The sequence below is a fragment of the Anastrepha obliqua genome, chromosome 5 (genome assembly GCF_027943255.1).
Source record: "Anastrepha obliqua isolate idAnaObli1 chromosome 5, idAnaObli1_1.0, whole genome shotgun sequence".
NCBI classification, from domain to species: Eukaryota; Metazoa; Arthropoda; class Insecta; order Diptera; family Tephritidae; genus Anastrepha; species Anastrepha obliqua.
This window is the reverse complement of record NC_072896.1, coordinates 32,655,315-32,680,826: the sequence shown is the minus strand read 5'-3', so window position 1 is coordinate 32,680,826 and position 25,512 is coordinate 32,655,315. Positions and strand designations below refer to the sequence as shown.

At 34.3% G+C, this 25,512-nt stretch overlaps 1 protein-coding gene across 1 annotated transcript in view; it reads right to left on the bottom strand.

The window, feature by feature from the left end:
• LOC129248690 (discoidin domain-containing receptor 2) overlaps positions 1-24,276 on the bottom strand; it is a 134,950-nt gene extending 110,674 nt beyond the window's left edge. Inside the window, exons 1-6 of the mRNA XM_054888319.1 lie at positions 24,249-24,276; positions 24,167-24,203; positions 23,769-24,000; positions 17,923-18,070; positions 11,007-11,186; positions 8,136-8,275 (exon numbers count right to left, since the gene is read on the bottom strand). Of these exons, the coding sequence (XP_054744294.1) occupies positions 8,136-8,275; positions 11,007-11,186; positions 17,923-18,070; positions 23,769-24,000; positions 24,167-24,203; positions 24,249-24,276 (765 nt within the window). The remainder of the gene's footprint in view (positions 1-8,135; positions 8,276-11,006; positions 11,187-17,922; positions 18,071-23,768; positions 24,001-24,166; positions 24,204-24,248) is intronic.
• Between the last annotated feature and the right edge of the window lie 1,236 nt (positions 24,277-25,512).

Sequence of the window (25,512 nt, the reverse complement as noted above, 5' to 3'; positions counted from 1 at the left end):
ACAAACAAAAATCGCAAATTTTTTGTAATAATTAGTCCGAAATTTTTCATAAAAAAACTATTTAGTATATCGAAAAGATTCAAAGTTTCAAAAACCAGTCATCTGAAAATTTTTTATAACAAAACTTTGTAATGTATCGAAAAGATTCAAAATTTTCAAGAAAAAAAATGCCCGGAAACTTTTTATAAAAACAAATCTAATGTATCGAAAAAATTTCAAAATTTTCAAAAACAAAGTCGTCCGAAAATTCTTTATAACAAAACTTTATATTATACCGAAAAAAATTAAAAATTAAAAAAAAAAATAACACGGTGTGACAAAAAAAAAAAATTAAATATACTTTTATGGAGACTTAGCACAACTTGTAGGTAAAGTAAAACTAAAAAAAATGGTATAGGAGAAATTTCCAATACACCCCCAAAATCTCATTTTATGGCCATAAAACCGTTTTTCAGTAGGTTCATGTGAAGAATAACTCCTACCTTCGCCAATTTCCATCCGATTTCGAATTTGCTTTTTTAGTTCGAAAGAACAAAAACAAGCCTTTTTGACAGTGTGTTGACTTTTTTTCTGAAATGACAACTGACGAGACTGTAGACGGAAGTATTTGGAATTTTTTTATTTTTTCTCTATTTTTTCAACTTTGACATAATTTTTACGATATTATCCGATATTGAGGATTTTTTTTAGTACCCTACTGTTATAGTAAATTTAATTTTGCGTCAAATGAGCTATATTTGACTGTAATTGAATTAAAATTAATAGAGCTGTGTGGGTTTTAAGATTTTTTGTTTTTTACTAATTTGATATGTAGGTATGGCTTACGCTAAATGGGAATAAGGACGTGTTTTGATGCGTTATTATAGATACGTAATATTTATTGGAGTATATATGTATACATAAGAGTACACTGTACTGCATACAACAGAACTGGTTAGAACTTACGAAAATATCTGACATATTATAGCACTTTTTTTTCAATAGAAATATAAAAAAGCTCCCAAGTGTACCAAAGTTCACACTGTACATTGATTAACAAAAGAAGTTTGTTACTATAATTTAACCTTATTAAAGCGTCAAAGTTTTATTGTTTGTTTCATTGAAATTCAAGAGATATAAATCAAAGTGTTGCCAGAAAATTCGAATTTCTCAATATTCTCCGATGATGTGGCATCATCAGCCTTATCATAAACCAGATGATTGTTATTTTTGCAGAACGGACGTAAACGGCCATCATTATAAAACTCGAAAGCACATAAAGTATGCTGATGTTGCAACTGTTAAGAACCCCGTAGTCTTGGACGATATGATTGACTCAACTGCAGGTCATGAACTGAAGGAAGTTCAACTCATTGCTGATGATGATCAAACTGATAACAATAAACCTGATGATGAAGAGTACTTTCCGTCTGGTTCTAAGTCTTCAGAACGACACATTGTATTAAATTCAGATTTTCAGGATCTTTCACGTGATTTACATTAGACAGTCTGAAAACGCTCGCTTCTCGATTTAAACAATGGAATTTAGTTGATGACGACTTCAGATGAATGATGATTGTCGAATTTCTTACAGAGAAGTATTCAAACCTGATGAAGAGAATGACAAATGTACCGTACCATACTAAACTCCAAAGGGCCGTTTCCAGTGCATTTTTAAGTTTGGAACCAATTCCGTTGTGTACTGCACCGTATCGCACCGTACCATACCGTACAGTGCTGCACTGCACAATACTCCAATAAATATTATGTGTTTATAATGACACTTGTTATCATTTTCATGCTTCGAAACGCTTACCTTAGTAAAAAAAAAGAAAACATCTTAAAACCCACACAACTCTATTAATTTTAATTCAATTACGGTCAAATATAGCTCATTTGACGCAAGATTAAATTTACTATAACAGTAGGGTACTAAAAAAATCCTCAATATCGGATAATATCGTAAAAATTATGTCAAAGTTGAAAAAATAGAGAAAAAATAAAAAAATTCCAAATACTTCCGTCTACAGTCTCGTCAGTTGTCATTTCAGAAAAAAAGTCAACACACTGTCAAAAAGGCTTGTTTTTGTTCTTTCGAACTAAAAAAACAAATTCGAAATCGGATGGAAATTGGCGAAGTTAGGAGTGATTGTTCACATGAACCTACTGAAAAACGGTTTTATGGCCATAAAATGAGATTTTGGGGGTGTATTGGAAATTTCTCCTATACCATGTTTCTTAGTTTTACTATACCTACAAGTTGTACTAGGTCTCTATAAAAGTATATTTTCACTGTCGCACAGTGTAATCGTTCAAAAATTTTTTATAAAAAAATATCTAGATTGGACAAAAATCGGATTGACGGGCTTGCATAGAGTACGAAAGAATTTGAAGATATCTCAAAATGTAACTAATAATTTTTTTTTTCTAATAACGTTCACACGTCGACAGGCAATAGCAAAACTTCACAGTTCATTTCTGTCATGGAAATTTTATTAGTAGGCATTAGTTATAACTATAAGATTGAATAATTCATTATTTACAACTTTGTTTTGTTATTTACAGTTATCACTTATCAACTTCTATTGGATTACCCAATCGAGATTTACAATCTGGCTGCAGTTTCCAAGAGAAAAGCTAATAAATCCTTAACATTTCCAAAACAAAAAAGTAGAATAAAATAAAAATTGACAATACTGTCAATGAAACACTTGAGACTGACAGCGGGCAATTAGGAATTTGACACATTGGAAGTAGACATCAATGCACATAAATACGTCACAAAGTTGAGGCACGTGTAACGGTTGACATATCTTATATCAATTAGCTATGCACGAGCAGGCTTTTTATTGGTTACAAATCAATCAGTGGAATGTGAAGAGTGCAAAAGGGGTTGCTAGAGCAAAGCGCTAATTATTGAAATGAGACTGCCGAAATACACACACAAATGTGTGTGTGCTGTGATAAAGGTATAGCCAGCGCTATGTAGCACGAAATAGAGGAAAGAATATATATTTTCGTAAATATAAAGGCAGGTATGTGTTTAGCTATCTATACTGACATATATATATTTGTGAGTGATTGTGGGGTTAATTTGTATTTGTGACTTTTGTGAGGCAAATTAAAGCCTTTGAAGGGGCTAATCAAAATGTACCTATGACATACATAAATGATATCTGTATACATACAAACTCGTGTAAATAAAATAAAAAATGTGGGAAAAGTACAGAAAAAAGCAAATAATTGCTTTGATATCTCGATGGATAAGCAATAGCACAATACATACCTATATGATTATTTATGGAATTTAGGTCGCGCTCAACCAAATAAAGCAGTTACAAAGTAGAAAGAAAAAAGAAAAAAACAAATTCTCGCCGCTTATTATATGCTGACAAGAGAGGCCATACTTTGATGTCTGAACTGCTTATGTGCATATGTAGATGAGTATGTATGTGCATGTGCATACATATGTGTATACACATACATGCACAGCTATATATTTACATAATTAAACTGGGAGGAATGCGTCCTTCTTTTGCAAGCGTTTTTGCATTATTGCCTTTTTGCTGTTCTCTTTTATGGCCTGGCTTGGCGACTAAGTATGCAACAACAAAGGACATAGAGTAGTCATCAATATCGCCTTGAAGTGCTTGACATTATGCAGTCAGGATTTTATTAAAAAAAAGGGGATAATTTAGATGCACCTCAGATTTCGATGAAATAAGAGCTCACATCTCAGTTTCAAATAATTTCTCTTACGCTCTACATGAAGGATTTCAGTAGAGCCGGTAACCGTAGGGATACAAATAAGATCCCTCTGTGGCATTTGAATGACCCAAAATAATTTTTTTTTTCTTGCCTGATGTTACACCCCAAATTTCTGCTATTGTCAATAGAATGAGACTCCTATAATTTTGTTTATTTAATTTTTTTTTTCAATTTAACATTTAGCCTATCCACTAACGCTTACAAAATCACCATTAATTTTTTTAATTTTTAGATGGGAAAAATGCACTCTTCTTTGAACTGGTATAAAATGTTTTATCTCGTCTTTTAATTTCCTTTGAAAAATAGCAAAAAAAGATACAGAATGCTTTAATGAAATGAAAAAAAAAAAAAAAATATTAAACTGACTACATTTTATGGGCTCACTGAAAACGTCTCAAAATAGAAAAATTGTTTAAAATTAATAAAAAGAAGCGCTAATATTTTTCTTGATTTTTTATTTTCCGATCAAAAAAAAAAAAAACAAAAAAAAAAACAATTTATACAAATATTTGTCTGAACCAAAAGCTTGCTACAGAGCATAATTCAATGATAAAAAGTTTGCTCAGTAAGCAGTTTTCTCCTTCCCTCTTAACAAATCGGCTCCCTTAGCAAGACACTGGGTTGCGAGCTCTAAAAATTTTGAGTAAAAGTGGAAGAAAATTAAAATTTGTAGAAAAAACATTTCATTTTCAAAATGGTCTGCTTACGAGCAACAACTCGCTTAAGAGTTTTCATCGGTATGTTCAGGACCATGGTAGCATGACATGAAATATATACATAACGCTTAAGTCAGAACATAATACAGTAATTGACGCAATCCGAGATCGATGAGTGGAGAACTTACAAAACTTATTTCTTATGATGTGATGATTTTGACGGAATTCATGTTTTGCAAAGAGCTAGCATTTCCCAAAGAGGTACGACAGGGAGAATAATTGGATAGTCCTGTCGCGACCGATAACATTTCAGACCTCATTATAAAAAAGTTGCGATTGACGGAACTTGTTTCCAATGAGCCCACCTTCCCATGGATGGATGAAGTGTCCAGAGGATGCTTAGCAAAGCACAGTACCAGCATGAAAAAGCTTCTCATAAAAAAACCATCTGCCGGAATTGGCTTAAAACCAAAGGTTCTTCCATTTGTGGAACACGCGCTACAAATAGGAGAAGGATCTCGGCCAAACACCTAACATAATTATACGTGCCAATTATTTATTTATTTTTAACAAAATAGTTTCATATTGGCGAAACTTCGCAACTCCGCGATCTGTTTTAAATTTAAAAATTAATTCAAAAAATAAAATCTTGGTTTATGTGAAATAATTTCTTGTTTTAATATTATACTTGGCAATTTCCGCTAACAACTTGCAGTTTTTTTCCATTTAAGTAAGAAAATACTTTTTTGCTACCATTTTTACCAAAAATGATGTAATATTTTTCACATTATTCACCTTCTCAAATACAACCTTTGGTAAGGGAGTGTCAAAAATCGAATGTCACTAGTGAGCAAACCTCTCATAATTGAATCATGGCTACAGAGTATTTTTGCCTTTCAGTGAGAGATATAGGTACTTTATTTCTATTGAACAAAATGAAAAACAGATATTTTAGGAGGTTTTCTGTGACTATTTCATGTTTCTGTTGAAAATAAATTTCATTGAATAACTGAAAAACAGAAAATCCCAAACATCAAAGGTCCTAGATAAAAAAAATAAATAATTTGTGTCGTTTTGATGTTTTTCCACAAATGAAGTGACTTACAGTTTTAATACGACTCCGAACTGCAAATGGTTTTTATGAGGACTTTTTTCATGGCAGAGATGCGCTCGAAGGTTTGCCATTGGCTGCCGAAGATTATCCCTATTAAAAAAAAAGAGAAGGTCCTACTAAGCCAAAGTTATTTTGATCTTAAAATTTTACTTTTTTTCTTCGTATCCCCGGAAAGTGTTGCCACAGAAAAGTGATAGGCAACTACATTTACAAAGCTTTTAAATTTATTCTGCAGTCGTCGCGCTTAGGTGAAGTTCATCATCAACCAGCCGCACAAAAAAATATCTAGCTCACGGTTAGCGTGAGCTACGAGAAATGAAAAGTATACTCACGCACAAAAAGCATATTCACTAGGGCGGGTCGATTTAAGAATCGCTCATTGCTCTGTGAAAATCGTATTCTAGGGATCAAAATAAGAAACTTTGCCGAAGGAACCATACCTCTAAAACGAATTCTGGTGACCCCCAATTTCAAAATATCACCATTTTTGGCCTTTACATGAAAAAATCAGCTAAATGGCTATGTTTTTTCTTTATTTTTATTTATTTATAATAATATTTATTATCTATTTATAATAATATTTATTTTTTCTCTTAAGAAATTTATTTAGTCAGAACATATGTAAACGAAAAAATTAATTTAAGTGAGTTATAGAAAAGAAACTAAAAAGTTCGACCCAACTTGGGGGACATCAGAATTCGTTTTAGAGGTATGGTTCCTTCGGCAAAGTTTCTTATTTTGATCCCTAGAATATGATTTTCACAGAGCAATGGGCAATTTTTTTGCCTCCCTACAAATCGACCTGGCCTAATATTCACCCAATCTCAAAAGTCTTTCACATTATCTTTTGTGCGGTGGTTTTCATATAAAGTGCTTAGTCGAAGCACCTATCCCAATTTAAAAGTACGTCTTCAAAAAAAAAAAAATGTTTAGGACTGCCATCAGTCTTAATTTCAGCAAATCGTCTATAAATCGCAATTGATGGAACTCCACCCCCCAGAGGCGGACAAAGCACTACAAATTCAACAAAGGCACAAACAAATGAACTAATTCGTCTTATTAACCGAAATACCCATTCCAAGCATCGTCAAAGGTACAGATCTCACTCAGTAACTGAAACATACCTTAGAGGAATAAATTGGTAGTAGTGTAAATCCAAGCTCTGTTAATCAAGGAACAGGTTTTGTCGAGGATGCCAAATACTTCCTAGCCTGTTGATACATGTCAATAAAGATATCCATACCAATTTTACATTATGTAGCACGAGCAAGCATTGGTATAGGTATCGGAAGTTCAGGCAAAGATAAAGGGTTTTCCAATAACAGGTGTTATTTGTGAATGGATTGCGCTATCGAGAGATGATTAACGATTTTTTATGGCCGGAATTGGATGCTATTGATCTGGACAACGTTTATTTTCAACAAGACGGCGCTACGTGCCACACAAGCAACGAAACCATTGATCTTTTACGGGAAAAGTTTCCGGACCGTGTTATCTCTCGAAGAGGTGATCACAATTGGCCACCGAGATCTTGTGATTTAACACCTTGTGACTTTTTTCTTTGGGGCCACGTGAAAGAGAAAGTATACGCCAACTGCCCAGGGTCGATTCAAGACCTCAAAGATTGAATTCGTGAGGCTATCGAGGACATAGGGCAGCCACTTTGCAATTCGGTTATGGAAAATTTCATGAAAAGGATATTGTCCTGTAAGCGTGGTCGTGGTGGTCATTTGTCTGATGTTATTTTCCACTATTAACGGCATACTTTCCTCTTTATAATGAAATGAACACCCAATCATTTATATTAAAAAATAGTATTTTTCTTTGAATATCAAAATCAAAATTCTGTTTGGAAAACCCTATAGTACGAATAAATACGAGACAGAATTTTATTCAGTATCGCAAGGAAGGGCATAATAGCTATAAAAGCGATACTGGGTATATGGAAATAAAAGTATTGATATTACGATTGTATCAGGTAAATCGTATCAGATTATATTCGAGCATTTTGAGTCGTTCCATCTTCGTTTCGTCCTTAGAGGAAAAAAGTCACCTGCTCTTCGATTGCGATGCCATTTCGAAAATACGGGATACCACCTCAGTTAAGAACGATCCAAGGAAAAGCAAGTGCATTCACGACAATCCAATATCCTGTTGGATTTTATAGGATAAGCGAAATTCTTCCTGGACTTATTGTTTTAAGTAAACTTATGGTACAGTTTTTATGGCCAGTTAGTCGATCGAAATTTTCAGATAAATAGATAAATAATTCTTGCAGATCGGACTATGCTAGGCAGGCATAAAAGCTGAAAATATCCATATTTAGCGAAATCGGGAAAGACTCAGCAATTTGGTTTGTGTCATGGTTTTGCAAGGTTGTGGAGCGCAATAAAAAACATTTTATTAAATTCTTAATTTTTACGCCACATCCGTCAAGCGGGTCGTCTTCAAATTATTACAGCTATAATAATAATAAAACAGGCCACACCAAAAAAAACATAAAAAAAAAACACATAAAAAAATATATATAACTATATAATTTATAACAAACTGTAGCTGGAAAACCCCTTCATTCTGTATATATATTATTTCAATTAATAAATCCTTATGTAACTCACCTGCACGTCCTTGGAGAACATATTGTTCGTATGCAATATGACAGCACTGAAATTTCGTATACCTTCAAACTCAAAAGTAATCTCCACCGGATGCCCCAGTAGGTTTGGGGTGTCATTGCGCCAGCCAATCCATTCAAAGCCTGTGAATATGCAAATTAAATTTCTTAATATGCAAATGACTGATGCCAGTTACTTTTTACATTTTTTGAATTTTTATTAATTAGTTACTTCATTATTTATTATCCACTGACTACACCGTGCGACAAAAACTAAATTTTTTTTATCCAGGAAGAATTGTATATGCACGTGAAACTATAGATATTTTATAAGTATTACTACATCTCTGTACCTTTAGTATATATTCTTTTAATATATCATTTCAATAAATATAAATTTCAAGGATATTTAAGGACACATTTTACAAATGACTATATTAGTCCTGTAGAAAAGCAAGCAAAATGTTTTTTTTAAAGCTAGATATACTTCCTTTACCATATCACTTATATTGATAAGCTTTTGAATTTTTTTTTTTAATTTAGTCCTTTGACATTTTAAAGACTTTGAAAGAATTTCATTGGAAATACTGGGTATGCAGCATTATAAAATCCATACTTGTACGTGCAACTCAAGTTTTTCCTGAACAACTTCTACTGCCGCACGGTATTTGGAAATAAAGAGAACAAAATAATTAAAACATTTGTTTGACTAAACAATATAAAAATGTTGCTTCACTTTCTCTTTTCTGGTTTGCTAAGACAACAAACACTGGGCTACAGATTTTTCATCCCGAAACGCTCTTATTAATTCTTTATATAGGTGAATTACGAAACCTCGAAAAGTAAAACAATATTAAAATTAAAAATTTAATTTTTTTCGTGTTTTTAAACAAGCACATAGCAATATTTTATATTTCTATCCGATGTCTATGAATTTTTAGAAGAGTTGTATTGAGTCATCTTCGGTTTTTTACATATTTATTGTGGCAAACAAATTAAGTTTAATAGCAAAATTGTTACATTAAAAAAACTCTAAAAAAATGAAATAAAAAATTTTAAAAATTAAACAAAATTAATTAATTAAAAAAATGTATATGCATAAAACTTAAAATATATATATGAAAAACTTTTTTTTTTAAATCTTAAAAAAAAATTTGAAAATTAAAAAAAAAATTTGGAAAAATTTGAATTTTTTTTCGTTTTTTTAAATAAGCACCACAGTAAAAGGGATGCAAGCGGGTTTTAGAAATTTGAGAAAGCAAAGATCTCTTTAACCTCAATTCCTACTCTCACCTTTTCGTGGTACACCCTGATAAGCGATAAGCGACCTTAGTTGAAGACGTAGTATCCAATCTTCGTGGGAGCAGTGGCCAGGGCTAACGAGAGTAGAAGCTTCGGAAGGACTCTTTGATACACTATATATACAATTGAAAGGCTTCTCGAAGCTTACTGCCTCTGTCTCGGAGCGAGCTTCTGCAAAAGGCTTCTGCCCTTCAGGTAAGAAGCAACCTGACGCTATTGAGTATATAGTTACCTTACCCGTGGAGCTCACCAGATCTTCTTTAGGCTTGTAACTTATAGATGTACTTCACGTGTTTCGAGTTATGGATGTAAAAACATGAACTTAGCGAGGACTACAGTCCCCAAATGGTACCCACAGAAATGTGAAAAATCCACCTGCAGCGGCAGTATTCACGTCGGATTCGGAGGCGCAGAATTTGTGTGTATATGAAAAAAGTTCTACAACTGAGGCACTCGGTACAAAAGGCATTGATGCTGATGATGACCACAGTATAAAAACTGACGTTGCACTTTTTTATGTTTCTACCCGACGCCTATGGATTTTTTATTTACCATTACTTAGATAGAACTGTTGTACTTAGTCATCTTCAATATTTTAAGTATTTATTTTAACACGTTTTTTAGAAACAAAGAATAATTTAAAAAATTTCCAAACAAATTTTTTTTTAGTTTAAAATGTTTTTGTTCTATATTTCTTTTGCTTCCAATTTTTTTTATTTAAATTTTTTTTTTGTAAAATTTTTTTATTCTAATTAAAATATATTTTTTTTAATTAAACAATTTATATTTTACTGCTTGCAATTAATTTTTTGAATCTTAAAGAACAAAAAAATATATTAAAAAATTTTACAAAAGAAAATTAATTTAGCAAACAAATTAAGTTTTATGGGGAAAATTTTAATTCACCAAATTTTAGCCGATTGCCCTTTAAGTACTGCTTTAAGGAAAGAGTTTTGAATAAATGAATGGAAGACTATTATTTTTCTTGTCGAGTGACATATATGTAAGTCAACTTTATCCGTTCAACGGGTTGTAAAATATAGAAAAACCTGTTAAGTTATGTACCTTTTTAAAATTAAACTAAAATAAAAAAAAAAATTTAATGAAAAAACTATATATAGAAAATTAAAAAAAAAAAAAAATTTTTTTAATTAAACTCAAACTACAATAAAAAAAAATTTAATAAAAAAAATATATTTAAAACTAAAAAAAATTTAATGAAAGAAAAATTATTTCAAAAATTCTAAAGAAAAAGTGTTACCTTCGCAAATAAACTTTTTGTGTCATTTTCGCGCTTTGGGGATCGAACTAAATAATAAATACCAAAAAGTGGCAGTTCGGGTTTGAATTTTTTTTTTATTTTGTTGCATAGTGAAATAAATAAAAAAATTATCTTCATTCCAAATAGTTAACGTTTTTAAGAAAAATAACCTGCTTTCCAAATTATTAAATCAATCCTTCCCAAAAGATAAAATTATAATTTTATGATGCTTCGACATCATTCACTTTGCATTTCGAAATATTTATATTTTCTTTAAACATTTCGAATATCAGAACTCTTCATTAAACTCACCTTTTCCAAATCCATGTATATCCGTACGAAAGTTATCCTTGCCCTTTTGGCCGTCAACTAGTTGTCCCAGTCCATCGATGTAACGATCGCCTTCTTCGTGGCCATCATAGGTTTTATCTGATAAATCAATTTCCATGCCACGTTGAACGCCTTTGGGTATGCTATACGAAACGATGCCATCTGTGGAAGGTTCGAATAAAAATATTACCGTATAGAAGTTATTTATTTAAAAAAATAATTTTCTTTTCAAAATGTTTCGACTGTAAACAAGTTTCACTGTAAATTTAGTTTGGCTTAGAAACTTTTAACCGAAAGAAATTTCGGATAGAGAAAACTCTAATAGAAAGGGTTGACATACATATAAAATTTTTCAAATTCAAATTTGTTATTTGAATATTTTTGACGCTTACACCTTTTAAGTGTTTAAGTGAGCTACTTCTGGCATTTATGGTGTGCGTCTTGATGTCTTTCCACAAATGGAGGGCTTACTGATTTACGCCCCCTTCGAACGGCAGATGGTTTCTTATGCGAACCTCTTGCATGGCAGAAATACACTCGGAGGTTTGTCATTACCTGTCGAGGAGCGAGCGCCATTAGAAAAAAACTTGTTCTACCAATTGGTGTTTCCTGCCCGGGGTTTCGAACCTGTGCTTTTCCGAAAGGTAGTCCAGCACCAAATAATTCCGCTACGGTGACCTTTTTTTTTTATTTTTTTTAGAGCTCTTATTTTCAGATATTTTTGAATTCGAGACATGGCGACAAAGCTGGAAAGCAGGATGGACCTCATTTTTTCACCACCTATCTGCTTTGTAAATAGTCAGGCGGTGACCTCTGGCTTCGCTCTTAAATTGGTAAAAACTAACTCGAAATTTATTATAAAGTCCCACAGTCTCTTCAACAGTACAGCGCCAAGCGGAGTCTTAAAACTTGTAATTTTTCAGGAAAAGGAACTAGACTACTGCACTAACGAAGGACAGAACTTGGAGATATCGGCTAATCCCACAAGCCCCGTTGGGTTTCTTGTCTTCCCAAGACGAGGACATTATTAGAGCAGTTACTAACAGCAGATAATACTGGATACCTGCAGTATATCGCCCTCACTTTGACCAACACCCTATGAAATTAATTAAGATCTCGAAATTAATGTACCGTGTTGACGAAAATACTAACGAGAGACATGACTATTGGACGTATTACCGACGGGTTAGAAATCCTGCATAGCGATTTCTGTAGGAGCTGTAGAAATTATGAGTGTTTCACAAAGGGCAGTAATGTGCAACTTGAATACTTATATGGGCACCTGATGTATCTCACCTCTTACTGCCAATCATCTCATTTGAATCCCATTAGCAGTGAAACTGTTTTTCCCAACCAAAGACTGCGTACCTCACAAAGAAGGAAATTCCAGTAAAAGGAAATGGATCAAAAGAAGTGGGTGATCTGGCTCTCCCAGAGGAGACTGGTCCTAAGACTGGCAAGTTTATACCAGTATTCTTTATCGTGAATCTACAACAACTCCATCAAAAGATACCGACCCAAACAACGAATTAAGGACTGCGAAAAAAAAGTGGAAGCAATGGTCTGCACAAGACTGTAGTGCAAATGATGACGATGATGATGATGTAGATAGAATTGAGAAAGAGACAAGGTGGATGGAACGCTTCTGTGCGAATATCTCGCATTTCGAAAAATGGGATTCAGGCTCCAGTTGGCTATTTCTTTGAGACTTGAAGATTTGAGGTATAGCCTTGTCGAAAAGTCTAATTAGATTCGCAAAAAATCGGAATGTTTTAAGAAAATATGAGAATGAGAGTCCAGAATTCTTTTTTGGGAACCAAAAGAGGACGCTTTCACCAGCGGATAAACTCTCTTTCTTAAGTGAGCCGAAAAAATTAAGCTAATCTAACCAACGTGGATAGGTATGGCCAAATAGTAAGCTAGTACGGAGGTAGCTTAGTAAGGTTCCGGGAGATTTATTAATTTTACACCTTTTAAATCTTACGTAGGTAAAAATCCGTGAAGTAATTTCCAATCAATTCTGCAAAACAAATACTTTCGAATCCTTCCGCAGCAGAACGCCCTCTGAATTTGATAAAGAGCGTCTCAAATCATTTTTGAAAGAGAACAGTCACCAAGCCACTCGTGAGTTGGCGGAAAAAAATGAGCTGCGATCATAAAACGATTCTCAATCACCTTCATTCAATGGGATTTACCGGATTTACCGAAAAATTGGGAGCCTGGGTACCTCGAAAAGAAAATCGCCTTCAAATTGCTTCTCAGCATCTCGCCCACCATCGAGTAACACGTGGTCATAAACAGCGCTTTTTGTACCGAGTCGTCAGGCGAGATGAGAAATGGGCCCTTACTGGAATATGAAGACAAGAAATAAGTGGGTGGCTCCAGAAGATGCGCCAAAGCCGACAGTCAAGCATGATATTCATCCAAATAAGATGATGATATGTGTTTTGTAGGTTTGGGAAATGTTCGAAAAGAATGCCACGGAAAACAAGGAGATCTACATTGTCCAGCTACACCGCGTGAACGAGGTAGAAAAGACCAGATCGACAAACGTGCGGCGGTGGTCTTAGATAGAGACACATGGCACAAGGTTCTGAATGAAGCAATGGTTTACCAAGAGCTGTGATGCTAAAAAGAAGAATAAGAAGATAACTCTGATGTATTAACAAATTTCCAAATTTCCATAGTAACAATAAAGTTGATGATATATCCTACACTGCCTTAGGCAGGAGTCGTCTGGTATTCATTTTCATGAACCTCGAACTCGACTATCTTTGAAAGACAAACTCAGCTCCTCGCATAGTTAAGGCCACTTACTTATGACTTCAGACAAACGAAGTCTCCTCGCGAAAAGCTTTTACTCTGTTAGCATTAAAGTTCCGAAACTTTTTAGAGTGATCAAAGCCGTTTGTGCTTTTTGGACCCATTTTTAGGTTTTCTGTCTGCGGTTGTTTTTATTAAAGGCTCTCTCTCCTCTTTTTTGCCATAAAAATCTGTCTTTTTGTCTGTTTATTTCGCGTCCCTCATGTCGCGGTACCCAGATGAGGGAAACCTAATTAAGAGTGGTCAGTTTGTTGAGCACATTGTTACCCTCTCTAAGAATTTTTGAATAAAACGTAAAGCTATTTAAGATTTCGAAGACTGATTGACTGTCCGAAGGTATTTTAACCGAACCCCCCTTTGGATACGATTTCTACTGTTTCCATTATGGCGAAGAGCTCCGCATGGAAAATCGTGGTATCTGTACTTAGTGTTAGGATTTTGTGTGCCACTTTTCCTACTCCTACCTCCCAGAGCGTTTTGGATCCATCTCTATACCATTTCTGAGAGTCATCATTTAGCCATGTTGGTTTAGTGTTCCACTCTTCCCTAGACGGAAAAATAACCTTGCATCTTTTAGTAAAATTGAGTACGAGTTCCGTGTGGTCATTCGCCTGGATCATGAATACCGCACGTTCAACCTTGTTTATAGAGGTGTCCAGTCAGATCACCTGGTTTAAATTTTTCTTTCGTATGAGAGGAGAGCGCTTGCGTAGCAGCTTCGTTTTGTATTACTAAGTGTAGCCGTGTTAGATTTAAAAGCGCTTCCATCCCAGCAGTTGGGGTAGTTCTCATAGCCCCTGTTATGCTTAGGCACGCCAGCCTTTGTAGTCTATAGCTGCAATTTGGTTGACTGTAAGAGTTCTAGTTACGTCTGACTGGAGAGTAGGATGTGAAGTTTTGATTGAATTCACCTCTAATTATTGGTTGTCACATCAATACTGACCTCACCAAAATCATGAAAACCAGTCAGATGCATGCGAACCCCTCTAGTAATTCGACTGCTTTGAGTGGCATTGCATTGCAGTAAAAAATCTTCAGTTCCAATACTCATCGGAGTCTGTAGCGCCGCCTATGGCTGCCAACGATTCACATCTGATACATGAACTAACTAAGTGTAGCGAAATGAAAAGCGATCTCCTAACATAACACATTTTTTCTTTCTGTCACTATCCATTTCGAGTGAAACATTTGATGTTTGTTTATTTATTCGAAAACTGTTAACACCAAAAAGAGGAGCAGTACAGAAGAGCGCAACGAGCTTCAATGCTGTACAATCTTGACACTTCAATTCTCTATATATTTCTATGACAATATGCATGTGTGTGTGGATGTGCGTGCTTGCTTAGCTATTCAAACGCATACAAACAATATTCGTACACTTAAAACGCTAATCAATATTTCACTCTTTGACATCAAATGTGTGACACATCAAAAACGATTCATAGTCACCAGTGCGACTCCTCTGGGTTCCCCTGTCGCCATTTGCCATTTACAACAGATGTGGATTGACAGCAAAATGTTGCATTTGCATGCGATTGCTTTGACAAGGTTGAAAAGCTAAATATTTTTTCTTGACTCTGTGCTGCAAAAGTGTTGCATGCACTGACAGATTTACAGCTGCAAAATGCATGTGGATAGGAGCACATCTGTTTAGGTGTAGGTGAATGGTTGCATGTGAAATTTTAAGGTATTTTGTTAGTCAAATGCAGAACGACAAGTTGATGTGTTTTTATGGAAATCATGAGATTTGTATGTATGTATGTGTGAGTGGGCAAATAAATGCATTTGTATCAATAAATGAATCGTAATAGTGAATGGGAAAACTGTAGTTGAAAAGCATTTAAGGAAATATGAATAATTTAAGGTTTTCACTCTAAAAAATTTTACATTTTCAAGCTGAAAGAATTTTTCAAGCTGAATAGAATAGAAAAAATTTGATGATATTTGTATGCAATTTTTACTAAATGAAGTGAAGGTGCAAAGGTCCAGAAATCTTCAAAAGCCAAGAATCTTTCTAAAAGTCTCATAATTATTGCTTTCAAGGTGTAGTATTGGAAACATAATATTAAACTTTAATTTTATAGAGAAGTTGTCATCTTTTTTCATTGAAAAAAGTGATATATTAAGCGAATTTTTATAAAATGCGCAAATTTTTCAAGTCCCCGAAAATTGCATATGACTGGCTAAATTAAGAGTGCAATTATGTTCGAGGTTGCTAAAAAAAATTTATTGATCTAAAGAAAAATTCTACAATTACTATCCTACAAGACAGCTGACATATTTATAAGCACTCATATTATCATCATCACTATCCTCATCCAACTACACATTTTCGTTCTAGCCATAGGAAAGTTCTGATAATTTCCCCTTGTCGGTGTGTTATTCTATCTCTTTTTTACCAATAGCAATTTCTTATAACTGAAAAATATATCTACTATGCTCTAAAGGCAATGCAACTAATCATTTTTATTCTTACAGTGTAATAACTGCCGACATCTAAACTCCTTATTGTGATAATCACAAACTTCTCAGCACTAATAATCATACTACTCATTTTTGTTATCAAAAAGTAATCAGCACAAACTCCTCATTTTTGTAAAAAGTAATCAGACTGATGACAACATTTTCGTTATCATTAGAAATTTAGAAATATATAAAATTTATATTTTTTTGTTTTCATTAGAAAACTTTTACTTACCTATTCGGTGTTTCATTCACGGATATTCGAACTTACGAATTTTCAAATTTTAGCCAAGCATCGTCTCGTTCGGCTATGGTGGCTATACAACAAACACAGCCAAATTTGAGACTAGTACTTTTCTCACAGAAGCCACATTAAATCGGTAAAGTCGTTAAAATTAATCAAGACTGTCGACAAGACCTCCTCATTTTCGTTAAAGTCGTTAAAATTAATCCAGAATGATGGCAAAAACTCCTCATTTTCGTTAAAATCGTTAAAAAGTAATCAGACTGATGACAAAAACTCCTCATTTTCGTTATGTATATAAAATTTATATTTTTTTGTTTTTATTAGAAAACTTTTACACACCAATTCGGTGTTTCATCCACGGAAATTCGAACTCACGAATTTTCAAATTTTAGCCAAGCATCTACTCATTCGGCTATGGTGACACAGCCAAATTTCACAGTAGAAGTTTTTTCAGAGCAGCAACATTATAAGCATACAAATGAGTTGCCTTGGCGTTTAAAGTACAGTAGATATATTTTTTACTTATATGAAATTACTATTGGTAAAAAAGAGATAGAATTCACACCGAGGAGGGGAAAAGAATATCGATTGAAATATTTGATTTCCCTATTAAGCATATAATTCGATAATTCTGATAATGCGCATGTTAAATATATACAATAAAATGCTTGTAAATGTGTTGGAATTTTAGTCAAAAGTGTTCAGCACTGTTTTGTAGGGCATATCATGTGGGTTAAACACACATACATGCAATGGTTCAAAAATTGATAGTGGAACAGGATCTGATATGTTATTCCAGCATTTTTAACTCACTAATGGAAGACTGCACATTATCAGACTACTCTGTTGCATTTTTCAAGTGGAGATCTCTGTTAAAGAATACGGAAGATTCTAGCACAATTGGAGATCTGTGCACTTCTCTCTGCGCATTCTTCTTTTGATGTTGTGAGCGAGACCCCAAACTCTGTTAAATAATACCTAAGAATCTAACACACCTTTTGACAGCACAACCGCAATCCCAATATGTTTCGGTAAATGAAGAAGCAAACAATTGACCGAGGAAAGAGTTTGAGGTAGTTTGTATGTTTGACTAGTTTTGACTAGTGACATAGTTTTTGTTGGTATTGATGAAAATTTACACATTTGACTTTAAACAGTGTGCGTTTACCGAAAAGAGAGTACTAACTAAGCACTAACTTTTTGTTGTTTAGTTGGGTAAAGAAAATGTGTGTGTAGTGTTAGATGCTGCCTTCTTCGGTTCTTTTATGCTAAACGAAATTACCTTTCGTATGCGGAGACACGCAAGGCATATCTATGTATATGTAGTAGTTTATAAATGCATGTGCATGCATAGTATTCACTCACCTTCCCAAAGGCAGCCGACTACCTCGGCTCTCAAGCAGACAGTCCGATCGTATTGGCTGTATGGATAGATTCGCACTTTTGAGGCGAAAATGATTGGCTGTAAGACATTCTCCACTTCACTGTAAGTATTGATATTGCCAGGCAGTATCTGCAAGAGAGAAATAAAAGAAAGGGGAAATTAAGCAAAATATTAATGCACTCTTCTACATAGAACAACAAATATATACTACTTAAGGAATTGTATATACAAATTGAAGTATTATGGTATTAAGGAAATATAATTTATATACAATGTTCAGATTTAGTAAGTGCTCGAGCGCGATTACATCTTTATTTTTGTTGTTTTAGTGGTCTAAAAAATTGTTTATTAAAGACGAGCCGTTAAAATGGAATAACAAAAATTATATGTGGGGCCCATGTAAGTCATTATGTAGCCAAGATGACAATCCTTCAAAGTTCCGCCATGCTGCGGTTGTGAGAACTCCAGTTTTTAATGACTCTACAGCATAGATACGACTGCTTCTAAACAATCGTCGGGACTATGTTGGCTTAGAGTACATCGACCGATTGCGGCTTATTGTCATAGATCTTCAGAAAACCTGACCAAAAAATATCTGCTCAAATCAAATTACACAATAGTGTAGATCAAGTCACATCGCCGCCGCGAGAAATGCCTATACCCTCAAATATTCCATAAAGAATATCTATCGTGGAATATGCTCTGTGGCATTTAGTGCCGTCCCTAGTCCACATAGTATAATTTTGGACAAAGGAAGTTGGTTACCATCGACCTCTAGTGCTCGATGATGGCCATATCAAACTCATTTTCGAATGAACACGGACAAATGATGCAGCCGTCCGAAATACTGCAGTAGATACAAAGGCTTTTTGGTTTTGTAAAAATAGTGGCCCTCAATGTAAAAGTATTTCAGGTACATTGCAGTTATCCCAAATGCCCTAAATTTGCTTGCTAACGTAGCCTTTCGTCAAAAAATTCTACTAGTTGCTAAAGATTGTTTTGGGCCAAAATGGGCATTATCTTCCAAATGCTCCGAAACCCAGTTCGTTAGTATAAACCTGCTCATCAACTTTGAGTCCCTGTATCAGTTGTTTGTACGTGTGAGACCGAAGTCGCGACACAAATTTTCTCAAGTTGAAGTCTGCGAAAGACAGAACTCTTGTGAAGTGCGAGAAATTGGCTGCTCATGAACTCATCTACGAGTATAACCTGAAGGCAGACGAATGTTCTCAGCCTATCCGGCATTCTTTTGGCATAGAGGTGTTCACTAATTATTTAGCGAATCGGTGGTCTAAAATTTTGTGATCAAGCGTTAAAGAGTCGACTTTGCGTAGCGACTACGTGCAACTGGAAGAACCTACTCCGAAATAAGCTTTTCCCTCCACTATCAACAAAATATTTAAAGACAGGAATGGATTTAAGATTTAAAAAATGGAAAATTTATCACATAACGAACCCATCTACCACTTGGAGAAACATTATTGGGGCGGATCTGGAAAACACGAACAAAACATGGAGTGAAGTTCAAATAATAGTTCGAAATCGGGACAAGTGGAAACAATTTGTTGAGGCCCTATTTTCCATACACGAATAAATAATCAAATATAAACCGGAAACAAGACAGGACATAAATAAACTCGGTATTTTAGAATATCTCAATACCAGCAGCATTTAAGAGGGATAGGTTTTGGAAAGAATTTTTCTTTACGGCAATTTTATACGAGATGTGGTAATTAAGTTCCGGAAAATTAATATAGTCAAAACTCAGGAAATGGCAAGACTGCGTCATTTGCCTGAAAAGTTGGGATCTTCCTTTAGTCACTTTCACCTTTTGAAGTTATTATCACGTCCCACGGTTTTGTGCTTTTTGCATCCTTTTCGAAAGTAACATCTTATGAAGCTGCGAAAATGTGTGCTAGAATTTGTTGCCCCGCTTTGGGATGAAAGATAAGACTTAGATATTTGATTGTAATCGCTAGATCCGAAATCGAAGACTGCAGTAATTAGAAGGAGATGGGGAACAGCCAGCGAAAGCAAGGGTGTCCAACACCCAACTGAAGATAATACTGATAATTTCTTTCAAAATTGCCGAACATTCAGCTATTGATCAGTTCTACGTTAGCGTTTTGGAGAGGCTGTGAGCTCACTTTCGTGCACCATACAACGTGCCGCCTTTTTCCTCCTTCGTAGTGCAAGAAAAAAGGGTGAAAGTATATTCTATAGCCACGATATCGCCCTCGGCGACTGTCTCTTATTCCCTAAGATTAAGTCGAAATTAAACTCATTTTGATGTCGCGTAGGGGATCAAAGATCAGCATTTAAATATTTGAGGGTTATTTTCGCATGTAGTGGTGATTGAACTTCTGTAGTCAGGGAATGCGTCATTGCCGCCAACTAAACGTATTATACCCCCTTGTTCAAGTCCCGGCTCTTGTCTAAAGCTACAAAGCTAACTATGTACAAGACCCTTATCCGACCAATCTTAACGTATGGATGTGAGGTACGGAAAGAAAAATTTTAAGAAAGGTTTTTATACCTATACAATCCAGTACAACTCCGAACTAAACGATCTCACTCAGAACGAGATAACAGGGCGTTTTGTTAACGCAGCGCAAAAGATGGCTGGGTTATGTTACCCGTATGCCTGCGAACTTTGCCGTGAATAATGCCATGACAGGAAAGCTAAAGACAGACCAAGGAACCGCTGGATAAACGCAGTAGAATACGATCTCATGAATTTGAAAATACGTAACTACGAAGCAAAAGCTCAAGATCGACCGCTTTAGAGGAGCATCATGAAGGAAACTTTCACGCACCCCGCGTTGCAATGCTGTGAAGGAAGAATAAAGAGATCAAAGAAGCTGTAATTAGGAGAGTTACTTTCTTAGAAATAAACATCGGATTCTGAGATTGGAATTTGGAAAGCGTCACTCACAGTTTTGAATGCCTTTGAGAGAAGTGTACGGAAGGAAGAAGTTGTTGCAAAATAGCTTTAACATAAAAAATAGTACAATTCGGAATGGGCATTGCCTGGATTTGTAAAAATCTGTAAATATTAAACTACATTTGAACATAACCCGAAATGAGTCCATCGATTTTAAATAACATAACTGTAGAGTAATATGAACACCAAATCAAGACTAAGAGTTAAATAAATAAACTTTTTTTACTTTTATAACTATTTTTAACGACTCAGGCTATTTTTCATTTACTATTTTGTTGGGTGTAGCTCCCATAATTTTTTCCCGCAACACCTACGAAATTGTGCCACACGCACGCAAAAGCAGCAAAGGTCAAATAAACAAACTAAAAATATGAAAAATAGTTATTACGGGCGGAGCAAGAAATCACCAGCACAAGGCGAATAATTCAAGAAAGGCGGACCAGGCAGCAGGCCACGCAGTCCGGGCAGGATGGGTAAATGCCAAAGATAGTTTTCGCAAGTGATTGTTATCGAAGTGATTAATGTGTGAATATAGGCGAATATACGGGTGATTGTCGCAGCACTGAATAACGTGGCCTCGAGCTAAAACAATAACAAAGGCGGGTAAGGCACGAGTAAATATATTGCACACACATATGTTTGTATGTGTGTATATATGTATGTACGTATATAGCTTGTAGTTGTAATAACAAACAAATTTGCTGGAGTTGGGATAAAAATGAATGTAGTAGGAGGAGCCACAAAAACGTGGGAGACTGTAGAACAGTAAAGACGACCTGTGCAACTATGCATGAGGCTAGGACGCCCGTTCGCATAGATAGATATTAACAGTGCTAAATATTCATACATATAAACATATGTAAACATATATTAATGCACTTGTAATAGCAGATGCGGGACTCAATCAGCGTTTATTATTAAACATTTTCGTTTGCGGATTGCAAAAGAATTTTAACAAAAAAAAATTATTTTTAAAAAAACTAAATGTACAGATTATACTGGTTTACACGAAAAATGAGCTTTGTTGAAAAAATAAATAAGGGATATTTTGGGACGCAGAACACGAAAATGATGGCTTTTTTCAAAAAAGCGTTTACACTAGTGAACATTAAAAATTGACATTTGCGAAAAACTGATTTAATTTTGAGTCGCTAAAAACGAAAATTATGTCCTTTGTTTAAAGAAGAATTTACATTAGTTAACACGAAAAATTAGCCTTAGAGAAAAAATGGGGTTTGGGGTAATTTTGAAAAAGTGGTTTCTATAGAAAGAAGCGTTTACACTAGTTGACACAAAAAATTTAACTTGGTGAAAAAATGATTTTTAGGGTAAAATTAAAAAAGAGATATCTATAGACATTTTGTGTCCCTAAACACGAAAGCGATGCATTTTTTAAAGATTTTATTTACACCAGTTAACACGAAAAATGGACCTTGGTGAAAAACTGATTTTATTTTGAGTCGCTAAAAGTGAAAATAATATCCTTCTTTAAAGAAGAGTTTACACTAGTTAACACAAAAAATTAACCTTGGTGAAAAAATTATTTTTAAATTAATTGTGAGAAAGGGATTTCTATAGAAAGAAGCATTTACACTAGTTAACAAGAAAATGAACCTTGGTGAAAACTAATGTAGTTTCGAGTCGCTAAAAGCGAAAATGTTCTCCTGTGTTTAAAGAAGAGTTTACACTTGCTAAAAAAAAAGTTCACCTATGTACAAAATTTATTTATGAGGTAAAAGCAAAAAAGTGATTTCTATGGACATTTTAGATCCATAAATCCGAAAAGGATGCATTTTTTAAGAAGTGTTTACACTAGTTAGCATGAAAAATTAACCTTGATGAAAAACTGAGTTAATTTCAAGTCGCTTAACACTAAACAGAAGAATATTTTTTCACCGAATCATTTACACTAGTTAACACGAAAAATGAACCTTGGCGAAAAAATGACTCTTAGGGTAAATTTGAAAAAAAAAAATCGTTCCTATGAACATTATGGATTACTAAACACTAAAACTGTGTTTGGCTTTTTAAAGAAGGGCTTACACTAGTTAGCACGAAAAAAGAACCTTCGTGAAACAATTATTTTTATTGTAATTTTGTGTCCTTAAACACGAAAACGATGCATTTCTTCAAAGAAGAATGTACACTAGTTAACAAGAAAAATTCACCTTGGCGAAAAGTTGATTTTTAGGGTAAAATTTAAAAAAAATATTTCTATAGACATTTTGGGTCCCAAAGAATCATTTACACTAGTTAGCACAAAAAATTTACTTATATTAAAAAGTTTAATTTTAGGGTAATTCTAGTTGCTAAACACGCATATGATGTTCATTTTGTGCACAGAAGCACTTACACTAGTTAGCACAAGAAATTCACCTGGTTGAAAAAGTGATTTTTATAGCAATTTGGGGCCGCGAAAAATGCAATGATTCGCATTTTTTCCACAAATTTCCCGCAAAACCAATTTTTTCAGGTCTTTTCGTATTTAATGGCATATATCGCTGGATCGACATAACCTGCCAGGTGTTGGAAAGGTATTGCCCTGCACATTTCAAAGGCATAGTAAGTCATATTAATTAATAAAAATTTAGTTAATTTACAAACGATGCAGTAGGAAAAAATAAAGATTTTTTTTCGAAATTTGAATTGTTGCTTCTTTTTGCTTTTCTTTGGTTATTGGTAAAACGGTAAATTGCCAGTGTTTCGAAAACGTGTTCATAAAAATGATGTTACTCGATTTCTAATATCAGCGGGCGTTTCTACCTACGCAATGAATAGTGGCTTCCAGCGCAAAAAAAAAAATCGAAATTTGTAAACTAGTGTATATTCACTTGTTTGCATATGCGCTAAAAAAATAAATTGTGTGCCCATATTTCTACCAACCTCTTTGCCTTGAATGGTCTTCCAGCGTAGCCACTTCTCGAAACCCGGACGCCAATACTCCAGCACATAGGCCTCCGTATACTCTTGACCCTGACCCTTGCCAAAGCGTCCTTGTGTGCGTATGGCCGTGATAACATGAACTTGCAACAAGTCCACTTGCAGATACTCTTTGAGGCCACGCGAAACCATATGTTTCGGACACCAAGCGCCGCCATTATTGTCGACCTTCAGTCTGAAAGTAATAGAATTTTTGAGAAAGTAAGTAAGTAAGAAAGTAAGAAAAATTAAAAAGAATGTGGAAAATTAAATAAGTTGGAATATGAAATATTTATGCATGGAATATAATTAGAGATTTAAAAAATATATTCGCATCAAAAGTTTAATTAAAAATTGCGCACTCAAGCCACACACCGCCATAGAGTAGCTCTGGCATACCTGCAAATTATAATTATGAATGCTTACACAAACATATTTACGCACTTGTATGGTGTGCCACTGTAATTAACATATTATAATTTTTTTTGTTTTTGTTTTTTCTTCTGTTTTTGTGCATTCATTATTAAGGTAACTCATTTGTAATTGATACTCTACTCCATACGTTACTATTAATTTTAATAATGAAAATAAATGCTGCTTTTGTTTTTTTTGCTTTGTCAGGATTACGCCGATAGCCTATCGATTGCTACTGTAATTAATAACTTTTTGTCCCTTTTATAAAATGTAAAAAAAAATATGGCAAATAAAAAGCGAACGAAATGAGTACAAACAACTAATTGCAATCGCATTTAATTTAAGCGCCCATTAAAGTGCGATTATCGACTTTGATAATTTAACTTAGTGGAGCAGCAGCAGCAGCAACAACAACAACAACACTGCTGATAAGTAGAACACTACAAAAAAGTCGGTAAATCGGTGCGCGTAACGGTAATTATTGAAATATGCACAAATGCGAAAATAGTTAATTTATTTGTTGGGGAATTTTCTTGTTTTTTTTTTTATTTATTCGAACTGGAAACTGTGCACCTAATTATTTTGGATGGATTAACTATAAATTACTTTAAAATCAGCAGATTATATTTAAATTATAAAATTTTTAATAATTCAAGGCAATTTATTATGTGCAAAATTATAAAAAATCTGAGCTCTCTCGTACTATATTTTGATAGTTGGTGGAGATGGTGCCATTTTTTATTTATTTATTTACTTATTTATTTATTAAGCTGGCTGTTATTTAGGCTTAATATTTTTCATCTCAACACTGTTTAATTAACTATTCAACGGTAATAAATGTAACGAGGGCCTCATATTATCGAAGATAGACTATGGCTTTCCCATTTATGGCAACTGTGCGAAAAGTACCATAAAACCACTTTACTCAGCTTACCACATGGCTGTAAGCAGAAGCTTCCTAAATCAACAACAAAATTTATACTGACGGAAGCCAGCCTTCAAACTATTGAAAAGAGATTCACGACGAATACGAATAAACTTATACCTAAGCTATTTCTTTGCTACAACAGCGCTCTATATGAAGCAGTGGTAGACGAACTTCAACGAAGTAAGACTTCACGTCGCATATCGTCAATTGCACAGTGCATTGATTACGCCAGAGAGATTGGTACCACTCCTGATTCAATTCGCCAAGATGAACTGTTTCCGCCCTGGTTGATGAAAGAATCTAGTTTTATATTAAACTTAGCGAAATGTGGTAATAAGTGTAATTTCACTAGCGTCACTGTTTACC